The 16960-nt window shown below is 41.0% G+C and overlaps 3 protein-coding genes across 4 annotated transcripts in view; 2 read left to right on the forward strand and 1 right to left on the reverse strand.

The window, feature by feature from the left end:
• Positions 1-247: 247 nt before the first annotated feature.
• On the reverse strand, positions 248-2075 carry supt4h1 (SPT4 homolog, DSIF elongation factor subunit). Its single transcript, XM_044223411.1, has 5 exons — positions 1899-2075; positions 1297-1403; positions 1136-1191; positions 698-751; positions 248-571 (listed from the first exon to the last, which is right to left on the reverse strand). The coding sequence occupies exons 1-5, from the start codon at positions 1965-1967 to the stop codon at positions 504-506; spliced, it is 354 nt and encodes a 117-aa protein (XP_044079346.1). The 5' UTR covers positions 1968-2075; the 3' UTR covers positions 248-503.
• A 1901-nt stretch (positions 2076-3976) lies between these two features.
• On the forward strand, positions 3977-8063 carry hsf5 (heat shock transcription factor family member 5). 2 transcript variants are annotated; one of them, XM_044223409.1, is made up of 7 exons: positions 3977-4131; positions 4700-5194; positions 5460-5786; positions 6050-6141; positions 6502-6882; positions 7120-7236; positions 7332-8063. In XM_044223409.1, exons 2-6 carry the CDS (start codon positions 4708-4710, stop codon positions 7234-7236), a joined length of 1404 nt encoding a protein of 467 aa, XP_044079344.1. In that variant the 5' UTR covers positions 3977-4131; positions 4700-4707; the 3' UTR covers positions 7332-8063. The 2 variants fall into 2 exon arrangements, with proteins under 2 accessions (XP_044079344.1, XP_044079345.1); XM_044223410.1 differs by lacking the exon at positions 5460-5786.
• A 491-nt stretch (positions 8064-8554) lies between these two features.
• LOC122887709 (E3 ubiquitin-protein ligase RNF43) overlaps positions 8555-16960 on the forward strand; it is an 81782-nt gene continuing 73376 nt past the window's right edge. Inside the window, exon 1 of the mRNA XM_044221154.1 lies at positions 8555-10105. Within this exon, the coding sequence (XP_044077089.1) occupies positions 9884-10105 (222 nt within the window). The 5' untranslated portion in view covers positions 8555-9883. The remainder of the gene's footprint in view (positions 10106-16960) is intronic.

The raw sequence follows: 16960 nt of genomic DNA on the forward strand, positions 1-16960 counted from the left end.
AACTTCCAGTGTACTGTCTCATCTTTGGCACTAGGACACCTTAGAACATATCTGACATCCAGGGCAGTGGACTGTCTACTGAATAAGAGACTGCTTTAAGACTTACTGGGAGTGATTGTTTGGAATGAGAAGATGCAGACTTGCGGTCCTCCTTGGTACACATTCCTGTCCATGAATCAGCAGATCTCACTGTATTTGCAGCTTACAGAAGCATGTGAAAAATGAACTGTGATTTTATGACAATTGCTCACATTTCTTATAAAAACAGACCTTTATTTTTTCTCAACTATTCAAAGAAATAAAAAACATCCACTTCTTCTCCCCTATAAGCACCCATGCTAATATTTCTAATCACAACAAAAAACAAAAATTGAACAGTTGGAGGGCAAGACATCACTGACATGATCAAATTTAGTCCCACTGCTTTCACTTCTTCCTGGAGTTGGTGCTGCAGTGTGATACCGCTCTGGTGTGGCTAATCAGATAACTGGAAGCAGTCAGGTTTATGTCTTCACTGCTGTATCTCTGGATTTGTAGATCACTCCTCTGCTTTTCAACTCTCTCACCACACCTTCAGAAAAGGAGACGTAAACAGCAGGTGTTCAAATCAAGAAAAAGCCTAACATTTACTGTGTGTGTGTGTGTGTGTGTGTGTGTGACTTGCTCCATATTGTGGCAGTAGTTTGATATAGTGTACCTGGAGGTAGTCTGCCTGTCACTGAAACTGCATATACACCTGGCTTGAAGATGCCTGTAGGATGGGGAAAAAAATATACACACATTTTACAACATTTTAGTCTCTTTCAGCTCGTTTTTGTTTTACACATTTTCTATGTGGTACATTTTTACCGCTCTCATCAACCCAGTTTTAAGCCACAGCCTGAAGCTGATTTTAGCAAACAATCCCTAATAAACCCACTCTACACTTCATGCTCAGCACCAAACAGCAGATAGACAAAGTTAGAGACTAGCTGGTTAAGAAAGCAGCACATGTAGCAGCTAAAGAGCCAGATATGGATGATAGTGTTGCTTTGTGTCTGCTGGATGTGTAAGTCGGCAACTATTTATAGATTAGCTGCAATAACTATATACATATGTCAGGGATTAATGCAGTTTTAAAGGCATAGATCCTTACCTATCCTCTGCCATTTAGCTACCCAACTGTCCTCAGGACTCATCATGGCTATCACACTGTGGACATACAGACAGTATTGATAAACATTGAGAAAACAATCAAATCCACGTGAAAATTCCATGTGAAAGTTTCTGAATAATCAATGCTAAATCAATGTTTACCCATCAAACGAGGAACTGGTGCATTCATAAACCATCTCTCGGTTCCCCTTCATCTGAAGGTACGACTCACAGTTGTCACAGCCGTCGTATTCAAACTGGTCAATGGTCTAAAGAAGACAAGAAGGAGAAGAGGGAGTTGCTAATAGATTATATGAATCCAGAACAATAGAAAGAGTGAAGAATGGATAAAAGACATTTAAAGTAAGATACAAACTACTACAACAGACAGGGTTGGTTAAATGTTTTACTTGGGTGTACCAAGACTACTTCTAATGATGGTCAACTAATCAACAGCTGGTGTTGTTAAAATGTAACGTTATTTTAGTTTGTGGTATATGTTTGAGTTTAGCCAAACAAACGTAGCTTGTGAGAAGACGACCATGATCAAGTGCCTTATTGTAAAAAAAAAAAAAAAAAAAAAGTGTAGAAACAGTTCAATCAGTCTTTCGGTGGTATTCAGTAAATAAAAGTCATCATGAAAGCATTATTTTAAAGCTTAAGTGTATGTGTAAGACACAACACAAGAAATACACTGCGCAAACGGCGGCTACACGTTAGCAGAGACGCTAGCTTGAGCGTTTCTTTCTCGTAATTCCCCTTACCTTCACTAAAGAACAAAGAAGACAAGCTCGCAGATGGCGAAGGTCTTTGGGAACCGTTTCCAATGCCATTATGTTAAGCTCCTAGAGAAAATACTACTATAATGATATCAAACAGATTCGTGTTTTAAATATTTTCCAGTCGCTGGGGAATTACGTCACTGTCTGTGAGGACCTAGTAAAGGACCAGCACAGAGGCGTCGCCATTGTGCGCCTGTATAAAAATCTTTATGTCTTATGATATAAAATAATCATCCCAATTACAGGGATTATGCTTGAATTATTTTGTATTTTGTAAAGTCACAAATTGTATATTTGTTTCACTATGTCCAGAAACCTGTCATGAATGTACTAAACTGTATTTGTTATTTATTTGGTCGTGCATCTCTAAGACTAATAATACATCCATGATCCAGACCCAGTGATTTTTTCCCACTCATACTAAAATAATAGATGTTCAAATACAAAAGCAAAGACATGTCATGGATGGATGGATAGACAGAAGTGAATGGATAATGGGTGGATTTTTATTTGTGTCTCTAAATTAAGACCATCTGGGTGCTTTTTATAACCATATGCCTATAACTTTAATCCAAGTAGATTTGAGCATTTTGCCTCCCTGGCTCCCTGTTAGACCTGGGCTACATTTTAAGATCCTGTATACTCATGGACTTTTCCTTGACTATACTGTTGATAATGCTGCCATGATTATTTCCCTAATAGAGCCCTTTGATCCACACACTCTGCTGATTTTTCTACAAAAAAAAGTTTCCCTCTGACATTCCCTATTAATCCTCACTTTTAACTCAAATCTGTTATTTCAACCCCCTTACCATTTAATTATGAACACATTTACAAAATGTCATTTTGTATTTTCCCCTCTTTCTGGTTTTTGACTACTGTATATAGCTGTATACATTATAAATTAACTATTAACTTACATTGTGTGATTTCTTATATTAGTTTGTCTTTTTATTATTATTCTTAATATTAATATTATGTCACGTCAACCAAGTCTATTTTTTATACTTTAACTGGTTTATTATTTAAATTAAATCAGCAATTTATTCAAGCATATGTTTATTCAAGCTTATGTTTCGGCTGTGGCAATATAGTAAACCACATTTTAAATTGCAACTCTTAAAAAAACACACATTTTACACTGTTTAGATTTACAGCATGGGAAACTGAATGTAAGTATGAGTGTGACCAACTGACCAACTCATAAATCTGCTTTAATCATGTTATTCTTTATTCATTCACTTCATTTATGATTTGATTTATTTAGCTATAATTTAGCTAAAATTAAATGATGTACAGTTTACTGACAACAGTTCTTTGTCACTCTTTCCACACATATTCCTAACAGGTTAACGGATGTTATGCTCACCCGAGGCTGAGGAATAGACCTTTTTCACAGTAGACATTCTGATATGTCATAGCAGGAAATGAACAGGTGCAGTTAACACATTTAATTATGGCTGCCATTCCATTTAGATGTGCCATTTCCAGGGTCCTGGCATTGTGCATGTCAGCTCACTGGCTCAAATAAGGGAATTACAGCTAATTTGTCCAAGTGGTGGAGAGTAGCTAAAAGCATTTACTCATTTACTTGTGCTACTTGAGAATTGTAATGTTATGCTACTTTATACTTAGGCCTATTACTCTACTGCATTTCATAGTGAAATATTGCAGTTATTACTGGACTGCATTTGTTTGACAGCTATACTACTTTACAGATTTTTTTTAAATCATACAAAATCTTACAAAATATGTCCAGAAAACTCAGCTCCATCTTGGCCAAATGCAACCACTTCCATGTTACTGCTTCAGTCTATGCCAATCATTTTATGTAAACTATTAATAATATAAACCTCTGAAAAGGACAATTCTACATAAGGAGCACTTTCACTTTTGATACTTTTATTTTGCTGCTAATACTTTATACTTTAATACTGTACTCTTTGTAGTAACATTCATTCAAACATTTTGAACTTGTCATGGAGTATTTTAAATTGTCGCATTGTACTTTGGACTTAAATACTTTTCAGACCACAGATTTGTCCTAAGCAAGAGTAGGCTACGTCATAAACTGTCCCCTGTAGCTGAAGGACAGAATCCTGACAGTTGGCACCAGAATCAGTTTTAGATGAAACGTTTGAACTCCAACAGCTCCAACGGTTCGGGAACTTCCAACGGTTCTGATAACAGGAGAGGGTCAGCTTTGGCGAGCCAGGTACGTTTATCATGGTGTTTCTTCTTGGTGTAGCATGACTCAAAAAATAATAGGTAATATCGAAAGAATTGTATGCAACCTTAACTAACGTTGCTGTGCTAAAAATTGTTTCTAATACAGAGCAGTTCATTGGTGAGCTAACGTTCGCCTAAGGCTAGCTAATGCTAGCTGAGTACCAGTAAGGCTAACGTTAAAAGTGACTTGTGACTTAAGTAGCTGCAGCTAGCAAGTTACAGCGTCTTCATTTTCTAATTAACACATTAGAAGTTTTAAGAATGGTGCTGTGTTAACTTCCTGAGGATTTCCAATTTGTTATAAATTGAGCGTATAATGTTATGGGTTAGATTTTTTAACGTTAACCACTCCTAATTAACTTTATGAAAAAGCAATCTTGGCTAAATTATAGCTATGATTGCGGTAATTTACTTCAGAACTGTATAACTGGTAGTTGAGGTATTATGGTGGATTATTGCCTAGTTTAGTTAGCTAACTGTTGACAGTTGGCCTGATGTTCAGTTGAGGTGAAGCCTTGTGTTCACGAACGTTACCTCTGTTTCCAATTCTACAGACAAAAGCATGGATATTGGTGAAAGTTCACTCCCTGCCAGCATAAACCATAATAACTTTCCTGCCAAACTGTGGCGTTTGGTGAACAACCCGGCAAATAAAGCCATCTGCTGGGACAGCTTCGGCGAGGTCATCATCATCGATCAACATCTCTTCGAGAGACAGATCCTGTCTCCGAGCACCACCACCTTGGACAACGCCGACGCATTTAAAACGACCAACTTCTCAAGCTTTGTCCGTCAGCTCAATCTGTACGGCTTCAGGAAAGCAGATCCAGCTGTTAAAGACAACCCCACCGGGGACAGCGGGGCGTATCATCATTTTCACAACCCAAACTTCAAGCGAAACCACCCTGAACTTGTTGCGAGTCTGCGGAGACTCACTGTCGACAATAAGGCCAAGCTACAAGCTGGTCTGAACGTGAATTGTCGGCCCCCGAGCCGATACCAGCGATTCAGTGGGGATGATGATGGCAGAGATAAAAATGTGAAAAGAGGCAAGTGTCACTGCATGGCTTGTCATAGCTGTCTTTCAGTGGGGAAGTAGCTGCAGATAGTATAAACTTATAGTGATAGTCACACAAGTTTCCCTAAGGTGGCAGAGGGAATAATACTATAAAACTGAACTATTCCTTAAATCTTTCAAGGACTGGAAAGGGCTCATGTTTTATCACTTTTCATCTGAACCAAACTGCAGATTGCAATTTTAATTCCACAATCCAACAAGTTGTTGTCATGCTTTGCCTTTACCTGTTTCTGCAGGCCGTTCTTCACTACGTAGCCCCACACATCAGGAGTCAACTCATCCTTACTATCCAAATAAAGGCCAGGCCATGACGGCGCACAATGGAACCCCAGTCCCGCCAAGATACCTGATAAGGGGTCATGGTGCAGCTCTTTCTCCTACTGTCTTTGGTACAGAGAAAGGGATACCAGTATCTTTAAGCCACCACTACGCTGGAGTAGCCTCAAGCTCCAGTGCGGTACACATTCAGCAGGGTTTACTGGCCCGTGCAAACCATGGAAATCCAAATGTCCCCAGTTTTAATCCTCCTAATGCACAATATCAGCCTGGCTATTATTCCCCAGGTGAGCGTGACATCAGTTAACCTGTTAGGGATATGGGGGGAACGAGTTATTAACCACAGTTACATCACTTTACTTAAATTGTACATGTCTGGGATAAAAAGTACTCGCAGTGTACTAAAATTTACTAGTGAGGATCTGTATGTTGAATAAATATTATTTATTAATTCTGAATGCAAAAATGTAGGTTTCAACTCCAGTAGGAGCTCAAACCAAAACGCTTAACATTCTATAATCTAAAATATTATCTTTTGTCCTTCTTGAAGTTTGCCAGTGCTACCATCCAAACCTTGTGGCATCACATATGACAGGTAGTGGCCTTCAGACTGGGCTGTTCTCCCCTCACAGTTATTACCAGGTAGGTGAATTGGAGTGCATTCACTTGCCATGTAATCAGTGTTCAATTCAATTCAATTTTATTTATATAGCGCTAAGTTATCTCATTGCACTTTTCCTATAGAGCAGGTCTAGACCATACTCCTTATAATATTAATTACAGAGACCCAACAAATCCCACCATGAGCAAGCATTTGGCGACAGTGGCAAAAAAACACTTCCTTTTAACAGGCAGAAACCTCGGACAGAACCAGACTCAATGGTGGACGGCCATCTGCCGCTGCCGTGTTAGGTTCACAACAGATCTGTGATTAGTCAAGGAAGATGAGTATTTTTAACATGTACTGTGTCTAAAACATGTATTTTTATTTAACTGTTTTAGGCAAGCTATCCTGTGAATATGGTGTGCCGTGGGGACCACAATCAGGACTTAGAGAGTAAGGAAAACCAGGAGGTGAAAAAATGCGACATTAACTTGGACACAATTTTCCAGATTGCCGATGAGGTGATGCAAACTCCGGCCAATAGCTACCTGGTTAGAGTTGCGACCCCAGAGAAGCCAAGCCCTGTGTTAGTGCCGTCCTCCAACACCTGTAACACCATGTTTTGTGACAACCCTGCTAGCACCACGAAAGCTAACCCTTTGTGTGTTGGACCCATTATAATGGCTGTGTCAGGCAATCCTAATCTAGTCACATACGAACAGCAGGAGGAATCTGTGGTTTTCGTACCTGAGCAAATGCCTGAAGATGCCATATTTGAGGTAAGCCTCTACATTGTAGATTTCCTGAAGGCATGTAGCTTTATTTTTTCCAAAGGCAAGAAACTCTTGTCAGGAAAGGCTGGGTGAGGTCTGTCCAGCAGTTTGCATATAGAAATATTCATCTATGATGTGTATTTTTAGATTTGATAGGTGCATGTATATTTATTAGAGAATGTGTAACAGCTTAGCAAAAGACCTGTGCATTATTTGCTGTGGTTTCCTCTGTGCCCTGGCAAGGTTACCAGTGATGATGCAAAGGACACTGAGGTCATAGGTGTGGAGGTTAGCGACACTCTCAGGGATACCAGTCAGGCTTACAACAGCAGCTGCACAGGAAGTAAACCTGATCATTAGGTAAGAATAAAACTAGTGGTAGGAAAGGCATTTGAATGTATGTTTACAAGTCATCACTGCAACAAGTTTACTGACAGTTATATTTCTCGTTTTAGATCTCAACTTGTTGATTTGATTGGCATGTGACAGAGTTCTCACTAGTACCAGACTTTATTCTCCACTTTAATGATTCTTTGCTGCTTTGTTCTAATTGAAATCTTATTTTAAAAACATTTGCAAAAGTAGTTCAATGTTCAATTTTTGTGCATTTTCATAGTGGTTGTTTTCCTTATTGTTAGTGACTTTGGAAAATACATTAATTTAACATTCAAAGTCATGTTTTCTGTTTCTCTAAGAATTAGAATGACTTGTACCACAGTACATTTTAAAAAATTGTAAAGCAAGGTTTTACCTCTATTTTTAGCACAGTATTAACTAAAATGTTTTAACAACTTGTGATGTTTTTAAAGAATTGTAATTTAAAGCAATTTTATTTTAGTATTTTATATTTAGTTTTCTAAATATTTGCAGCTTTAAGCCTACACTCAGCCTCTCCCCGTTTTAATGTGCACTTTTTTTAAAAACTTAGTTTGTTTTTAACATAACTGGTAGTGTTTGTCTGTAATAGGGCAGAAAATATTAAATTATATAAAATACGATTTTTAAAATCTACTAGTGATTGATTGCTTTGTGATGGTGACCAAGTGGTGGTTGCATTTCCCCACCTTGTTGTGTTTCACTGCATCACTTCAAAGGTGCAGTGTTTTGAAAACGTGTAACTGACAGGTTTTTAAAGGCAAGTGTGTAAAAGTATTATCAATAAAATTCCATATATTTTCGACAATGCAGCTGGATGTTTTGTTTATGAGTATTTCACTGTCTTGCTAACTGCAGCTGTGTGCCGAAGGTGTCCACTGGTTCTGCTGGATTTTGTACGCTAGAGGGAGCCACTCACACTTTTTTGATGAGCGCTGCTACTGTGCTGCTGCTCCGCCCTCAGCCTCCAATGTGGCCTTCAGGTGCTACTCGGAAGCTCCTTACTTCTTTAACTATTTTTTAATTCTGTAACATTTAAGTGTTTAGGGGTTGAAAACGGAGCTTGTAACAAAATAGGAGTAGCATGTACGCTACATACCTTACCTGTTGTAACTTTTACTTTGCATTTCGATAGTAGCGTCATAATAATAACTTAAAGCACCTGTAACACCATTTGTTTTCACGGGTTCTCCTTCGTCTAAAAAAGTCAGGTGACAAAAAGCCATCCTTCCTCGACACCTCTCCTAACTCATCTGGTCGTGGTCATGTGCACCGTTTCTTTAAAATCCCAATTTCCGACAGCACGGGAAGGCAGCAGGACAGTGAGCAGGTAGAGCCTGTCAATGAGATCCCAGGGGAGCGAGAGACAGTCCGGGAGGTAGACTTTTGGGACGGTATCACAACTGTACACGGTGTCTCCACTTTATCAACTTTAAATGGAGATTACAAGGAGTTTGGACCACTTTTACTCCGTACTTTTTGTTGTGTTTCTACTCTGTAATCGCTGATGATTTTGATAAACGATTCATTTTCCCTCTGTGTTCTCAGGAGGTTCGTATCTAATTTCTCACAGTGCAGCGGAGGCACCGAGCTCAGGGGAATGCCTGTGTTGTTTTTGTTTTGTTGTTTTGTTTTTTACAGCGAACAGGTTTAAATGAAGACCGACTGTAGAAAATCAGTTGATGGGTCTATTACAGAAGTCGCTTTGGTTTCGGACCCAGTATAATTACCAAGTTATAAGTGAAGTAAGGCAACGGTCCATTTGCTTTAGTTAATAATTATGTAAAGCGGTGTTCTGATTTTAACTTCTTCGATGATTATTTTTCGCAACTCCTTGGTTGTAAAAATATTACCCAACTTGTTGGCACTGCATTATCTGTCAGCATGCCTTCTAACTTTCCGGCGGCAACCTGTAACCCAGCCTTTGAAGTCCAAGTCGTCGCTCTCGTGCGTTTTTTGTGGATCTATCCAGAACATGTGGCGCCCACAGGATGTGCTATCTTTTCACGCTGTTTGTCAACTCGCAAAATGTGATTGTACGGTGCAGTGACTGGTGTACACTGTAATAGTAGTTCGGATACGGATGAAGATCGATACACTGTTTGCCGGGACCTGCCCTCCTGGGAAAGGATACAACAGTTCAACTATAACGCAAACACGTCACAAATGAAGACATTTGTTGTTGAAGACCGGGCTGCTGGAAACCAATACACACTTCAAGCTATAACACAACACAACGTGTCTTCATGGTGCATTTGAGCGTACACCACATTAATGACACTGGATAAAAGTTCATTCAAGCTTATTTTATCTCGGAACATCCAGTTTTCTGAGGTGCTTTGCTCCATGTGGGCACTGGGTGCTATGCATTTCTATAACGTGTAGAGTTTGAATATTAACTCTGGGGCTGAATGGAAGTTTTAGGACATTCACGCATGAGTTATGATGGCAGTCCTCCAGCTTTAAAAGTTCGGATTCTATCTGTTTCGCAGTAGTCGTCGAGGCTGAAAGAAGAAAGTGGGACGTATAAATATATATAAAACCAATATTTTCTCCGTTTTGTCTATCCGCGGTGCTTGCCTGCTTTGAAGTCCACCATGTGCGGCCGGGCACCGCCGCTACAGCCGAGGCCATGACCGTCCCCCAGCGGCGCCTGGCCGGGCTCTGGCCGTGGCTGCTCATGGCGGCCCTGCAGGTGGTGCTGGGCCAGCCGGGCCTGGAGTCCGAGCGGCCGGCCCTCCGAGCGGTCATCAAGGTGACATTGCTGAATCACGAGCCGACGGGGAAGCCCATCACTCTGGAAGGGGTGTTCGTCGGAGGAAGTGCCGGCTACGCGGAGGGAAAACTAATGCAGGTAAGGTGTCATAAAAGAGTATCTGCATTGCCTGACCACACCGGGACTTCCCATTCTCACTTATCATTTACCTCCAAACATATAGGCCTACTACAAAGAGGAATTCTCTCAGGGTTTCACTGGACATAGTGACAGGGGTGCGGGTAGGCACCTGTTGTCAGAGATGTTCAGCTGTTTCACGGGGCCCAAAGTTTGCACAGGCTCCTCTGCGCAGTGAACTGCGCTCTCAAAGCTGTTTGGAATTGAATGCCTTGCTCAAAGACACGTAAGCAATGTGGATAAGTGGGAATATTTGGTCTTCAACCCATGTGTTGCATTTGAAGGACATTCTCACCACTTGATATACATTTACATTGGCCCGTTTTGTTCCAGGGGACCCTCTCTGTGACAATTGTATTGCAGAAGATGTTCTACTGTTCTTCTATCTGCACAAATGGACATATACGTTTAAATCAGGATCACTAAACTTAAATGTTCTCCCATAGTACAGTATTGAAAAAATATTGATGAAGTTAAATGGTGTCATGCTTTAGGACCCCTTCAAGAGATCCACTGGACTAATACCATCACTGTTGGACTATGCCATCTGGAGTGTAATAATTCAGCATTCAGAACCCACAGATCAGAAGGGATCTGTGTAAAAAGCATTCATTTGAAAATTAGTTTTCAGAACACACTGTCCTGCTTTCAGTGCACCAGTCCCTCTTTGGCCCCCACATGTTTCTCTAACCTAAAAAACAGTTTACACAGCATCCACTGTCTGACAAACCAAATGATGTTAACACCTGTACTTGTTGCTATACACCGTCAAAATACGGTAGTGACCATGGGTTACAGTAGCCTACACTTTATCTTTCCAAGAGCTGCTCACAGCACCACACTTCCCACTCAGCATGTGACAGAATATCGAAATTCCTTTAACAACAGCGATGACATACAGGTGTTATTGAGGTTAGTTCGTTTTCAATCTATTTTTACTTATCCCAGAAAAACATGGGCTTGGTTGAGGTTGCCAATCTTTTTAGGTGTATCTTTTCAAAGCGACAGGTTTGTTTTGCAGTAAGTATTTATGGCATCTAATGCTCTTCCAACATTTTTAATATCAAGGTGTGGCCGAAGACTGCTAAACAGCACAGCAAATCATGTTTAGACCCATGCAAACCTCTAATCTAAGCAAAAGTGGGGGTTTTTTTGTTTTGTTTTTTTTACTGTTTAGAAAAAACATGCCGTTTCCCTGCAAATGTAAAATATGGGCTCTATTCAGTGTGCATATTTAGGATTCAGGAGTGGATTAGGGTTCCCGGGCCATAAAGCTTGGCTGTGTCAATTTATTTACCTTCTCCAAAGAAATGGGACGGCAGAAATGAGGCACTGTAGGATCTTGTCTCTTCTCACTCACCAGGTGTGGGAGGTTTTGTGAATGGTGAGCCAGATGCTGCAGTTTGCCATAATTGATAAGGATTTACATGGCTTGTCCACGGAGAAAGCCCAGTATTAAGCACGGAGAAAACCCATTGCTGTTTTCCACCGTTAACACCGATTTGGCTTTGGGATGTTGAGAACGTGTTGTTGATGCATATCACAGTGCAGGTGAGATCAAAGACACTTCCAGCTTTCTGGGATTTCCAGCTTTCTTTATTTTTTCCCCATAAAACCTTTTGTAGTGTAGTGCTGTAGTGTATAAATTTATGAAAAGATATGAACCCCCTGTCGCCAGGTCTCAGCAGAGAGCTTCAGCAACACGCTGTACATGTTAGGGTGCTGTACATATTAAGGTAGCACATGGGTGACCGAGCTTGATCAAGATTGTAGAAATAATATCTGTCCGGATTTCCCTAAAGGTGTGAAGGAAGGTGCACCAGTGCCACATTCAAACTAATATTTTTATCTCTGCCATAGTCAGAATGGCGACAGCCTAATCCTCTGCTGATAAGATCCGTGTTTTTGTTTTTTTCTTTTTGCTGGCTCAAAAGTGCCGTTTGTTGCGTCTGCTCTCCTGTTTTCTTGTTTCCCTAAGTCAGACCATTAATTGTGGTTCTGTCCAAGGCTAGGGAGGTATAGTTTTGACTCTCTCTTCCCAGGCTGTTCTTACAGTGCAGTGGTGTTATGCTGCAGGATACTCTTTGTTGCAGTTCAGGCCTGTTCCGACAGGTCCTCACTGCCTCTGCAGGCTGCTTTACGTCCCGCTTTATGTTCTTGTCTTCGAGTGGAGGGAGGGGGAAGGCTGGAAAGGCGGTTGAGTTCCACAGATAGGTTCTCTGCCTCACTGTCCTTTTTCTATCTTAGATTGCTCTCTCTCTCTCCTCTGTGTTAAGACTGTCCAGACTTAATATATTATCATGACCACAAAGCCAAATTGGTTGATGCATGTCTTATATGAAGCTTGATTCCCATCTGTGAGTACAGCAAGTGTACTTTAGGAGTTTCAGAAGCTGCCCCAGATTTTACTCTGGACCACGCTGAAGGATGACAACCACTTTTCACAAGCTACAGTTATTACTTGTCATTTTGGGCACATGTTGATCTTCATCTTCATGATGAAGATCAACATGTGGCCCCTCTGAGCCTTGTGTTGTCTTGCTGTTTTATTAGAAGTGTCTCAATTTGGAGGTTGATCTCTAGGAAAGCAGCAGCTGGCATTAGAAGTTAAACTGAAATTTCATTTCAAAATGCAAGGGTTTTGTATCAGTCCTGTTGTAGCCTCTTGGCAACAGTACGTATTTTAGAGGTAGCACTGGAGTTATTTCTTTTATAAATCATCAGATCCTGTTTTGATTGAGTTTGCTAACACACTTAAGGAACAAACTCAAGAGAGTACTTGGGATAGAAGAAGTTCCCAGTTTCTCTCAGTGTATTCAAGTCATAAGACTTTCCTTTGGTACGTATTTCCCTCTGATCTATTAAACTGTGATCTCCCTGGAAATATGCCCTGTCCTCTGAATGAACACGTTCATTGGAACACTGGCTGGGGTCTGGCCAGCACTATTTGGACAAATAAGTGCTGAGGAATTTTGACCCCCCCCCCTTTCCAAAATGAAGCTTGCATTGTGACCAGAGGAGAAGTGCAAAGGCTTCTGGGATAACTTTGAACTTGAGAGGATTGTCAACTGTCCTCTGGCCTCTGTTGAGAGAAGGAGCTGGAGTTTATCCTCCATAGGGCATTGTGCCCAATTAAAGGACATCATAGAGGCTCCACCTATTTTTGCTTAAAGCCATCTTGACTTTCTTTTCTTCCTCACGCTGTATTTTTGAGAGCTCCCTTAAATACATCAGCTATAATTAAGGCAGACCAGGCAATTGACTGAACACCAGTTAACTCTGCACCACTTCACATTCTTTCCTCTCCCTTCTCAGTGTCCCACAAGGTATTGAATGCCTCTTCGTCTCTCCCTGAGCCCTCGACTGTCCAAGGCCACTATCAGCATGTTTCCCTGGCTGGCTCTCAGCACGGCCGTTTGGGAACGAAGGATGGGAGGGCGGAGGGGGCGCTGAGGGAGAACATCAAAGTGTGTCCAGTTCCGAACGTGAGCTGGGATGATTAAAAACGGAGACTGTTTACACTGCACTTCCCATATGGGCCCTCTCCTCCCCCTCCCTCTAGATTTCCTGTCCATACTTCCTATCTCCCTGGATGAGATAACAGCCTGTCCAGGGCTCCTCGGGGCTCCTCACTGCTTTACATTGTTGGAGGTGCTGCTGTGCATGGTTTTGCTTTTGTATATGTGGCATAACATAAATATATATCAAAATATATCTATATATTTTGTAATTTTCCTGAAGTGTGTGCAGGTGCCTGGAGCTGTTTCATATTAACCCTCTGAACTCCTTGTTGTGTGTGAACTCTTGATTTGATAGATGAAAATTCAGTATGCCTTTGTTCTTTGAGAATGGGTCTGACCCCTAATCCATGAAGTTGTTGGAAGAGTTGATATATGTAGCAATTGCAATGTTGAAAGGAATATCTTGACAGTAAAATGGCTGAATATGCTCTCACTCTTATATTTTCTTGCATAGAAACCTCCAATTATTTGCATGCTAATGAATATGGAACAACCTCCGAGGTATAAACCCACACATTTAGCGAAGAGATTCACTCACTGCAGTCAGATTCTTAGTTCTACAATACAGTAACAGTGAGAATAGCAGTGGAAGAGGCCTGCTCTGAATTTTGCTGCATGCCTCAGTTCACATTCACGGTGATCATGTCTGGCATGCAAAGTTCTGCCATGTCCACTGGTATGGACACCATATGAGACCTCAACATAAACAGCAGTAGAATCAGGTCCCCATCCGTCCTATCTGCCCCTCGGCGACACTGGCAGAAATATAAAAGTATTAATGAAATCGCTATAAGCTCACAATTTCCCCCTACTTTGCCACAGCGGCAGTTAAAAAGAACACAGACTTTTCTGTGATTAACCGCTAGAAAGGGAAGCCATTCCAGGACAAACGTCAACATTAAAGCCAGCATATAACATAAGAAACATGCTCAGCGCTTTTGCTACAGAGATTATTCAGATTCCTTTATGTGGCCAGTTCACACAGATCTGCTGTCAAGACTGTTTGATTTTCTGTTTCCATATGGTCATCAGTTCAGCCTGTCTGCTATTGCTTTTCTATCATCTTCCTCCTCTAGTGATCTGAGACTACAATTCCATGTTGCCTCTGGCTCTTGCCTTGAACAGACCCCCATGTGTGTCCAACCTATCAGAAAAGCTCTGGACTAATGGTTTCTCCTGAGCAAGGATCTGACAAAGCTGCAGCCTGCAGCACAGGATGCAGGGGCTAGTGCTGTCCTGTCCACCCTCTTCCACAAGAGATGGCTGTTGAGATGTTTCTTAGGGCACTGGGAAGAAGGGAGAGGCAGGTAGGGGAAACATGGCAAATCTCTTAATCCTGCCGGCCCACTTCTTTTTAAGTCATTAGACCAGGTCTGGAATTCTTGAATGTTATACAACACATTCTTTTCTACTTTTCATAGCTCTCCTCGTGCAAATAACGAGGGAAAGTGTCTGTTACTTCAGTATACACTCTGCCACTATCACTGTTTCACTCAGCCAGTCAAGAGTCACATACCTAATTCCACGTTTTTTGTAGCACACCCATGTGGAGCATGCAAACACACACATGCTAAGTACACACAACACACAATGCAGTATGGTAAAGGCATTACTACTTATCCTTGAACCGGCACACAGACAGGGTGAGTTGGAGAGGATGGGGGAACATCAGAGCAGGAACAAACAGCATTACCAAATCTCACATTAAAGTTAGGGCTTGTCCTCCTATGTTTGTGTGTGTGTGTTCTTCCACATTCACACACTTCATTGATCTCAGACGGAGTGGTGGAAAAACTTGAAATGGCACACACAGGCACACACACATAAACACACACTTAAATGAAATGTTAATGATACAGGGTTTGTCTCGCGCTTCTTTTTGAGCGCTTTTATTGTCTGTCCCTCTGAGAAACCACCAGGGCACTGAAGGAGTAGCAAATGTACGCTGCTCTTTTAAGTTGTGCCATTATGTAGCCACGAATCCATTACAATGGAGAGGAGTGAGTCACTGCTGACTATAAAAGAGCACATGCACGCACTCGCATATACACACATGCGCTCATTTTCCTTCGATGGCACCGCTTCTGACATAGGTCCAGGGTGCTTTCGGGGTCAGTGGAATTCAATTATGTAAAATGGCCAGGGTTAAACAGTTGAGAATACCTTGGCATTTTTGCATTCCCAGTGAGATGGTTATCTTGTGCAACCTTTCTGAATGTGTCCTGACAGTGCAGGTCAAGTGAAGCACCTGTCCTCAACCTTCTAGTTGAAACCGATCCACTGGGAGTACAGAAGAAAGCCTGCTGATCCATAGCGGGCGTGGAGGCCAAGCTATTCCTTCCCTGGGGATCAAGGCCACATTTTATAGAGATTTGCAGAGAACCATGTTGCAACAGATGACAATTGCACCATGTGGCAGTAGAATTCATATGCTGCTGGTTGGAAAGTTAACTGTCTGTCCCCCAGGTGAGAAGGGTTGTGATCACTGCGATGGGTTGACCAAAATGTAGTTTTATAACCTTAAAAGAATAAAAATCAGTTATTCATTAATTTATGAATTAATAAAAAAAAATCTATTATTGTGTCATGCATACAACTATGCCTAACCTGCATGAGCTTACAAGACATCACAAATTATATATGCCAGATGCAGAATGCAGTGTGTACATTTTCAAACAATACTACAAAAAAGTCCCAAAATAAAGAAAACCAACTCAAATAATGATCAGACCTCTACTGCCTACAACAAAATTCATAAATCACTGACAAAATATGTACTGTAAAATGCAGGAGAAATCAGATACTAATTCAAAAGTCCATCTTGCCTTCTCTTCCAGGCTTTTGAGACACAGTAAGTTTAAACGCATCAAAATTAAACAACCATTCTGATTTTTTTTAACAACTATTGGATGGACTCTCATGAAATTTGCCACAGATATTTAAGGTGCCCAGAGGATGAATCCTGATGATTTGGGTGATCCTATAACATTTTATCTAGCTCCACCAGCAGGTCAAAGTTTTCACTTATCCTGTGAAATAGCTCCACATCTATTAGACAGATTGGCACAAAAGCTTGTGCAGACATTCATGCTCCCCAGACGATGTATCTTAATTACTTTGGTGATCCCCTGACTTTTCCTCTAGCGCCACCATGAGGTTGACATTTGTGGTTTTGAATGAAATGTCTCAACAACTGTTGGGTGGATTGCCATTATATTTGGTACATACATTGTTAGCATGCTAACATGCTAAACTAAGATGGTGAACATTGCAAACATTATACCTGCTTCACATC

The sequence above is a fragment of the Siniperca chuatsi genome, linkage group LG14 (assembly GCF_020085105.1).
Source record: "Siniperca chuatsi isolate FFG_IHB_CAS linkage group LG14, ASM2008510v1, whole genome shotgun sequence".
NCBI classification, from domain to species: domain Eukaryota; kingdom Metazoa; phylum Chordata; class Actinopteri; order Centrarchiformes; family Sinipercidae; genus Siniperca; species Siniperca chuatsi.

Coding starts and splice junctions, on each gene's coding strand:
- hsf5 (XM_044223409.1), top strand. CDS start 4,708: ATGGATATTGGTGAAAGTTCACTCCCTGCCAGCATAAACCATAATAAC. Junction 5,195..5,459: donor AGATAAAAATGTGAAAAGAG/GCAAGTGTCACT, acceptor CTGTTTCTGCAG/GCCGTTCTTCACTACGTAGC. Junction 5,787..6,049: donor GCCTGGCTATTATTCCCCAG/GTGAGCGTGACA, acceptor TCCTTCTTGAAG/TTTGCCAGTGCTACCATCCA.
- supt4h1 (XM_044223411.1), bottom strand. CDS start 1,967: ATGGCATTGGAAACGGTTCCCAAAGACCTTCGCCATCTGCGAGCTTGT. Junction 752..1,135: donor AGCTAAATGGCAGAGGATAG/GTAAGGATCTAT, acceptor CCCATCCTACAG/GCATCTTCAAGCCAGGTGTA. Junction 572..697: donor GACAGGCAGACTACCTCCAG/GTACACTATATC, acceptor CCTTTTCTGAAG/GTGTGGTGAGAGAGTTGAAA.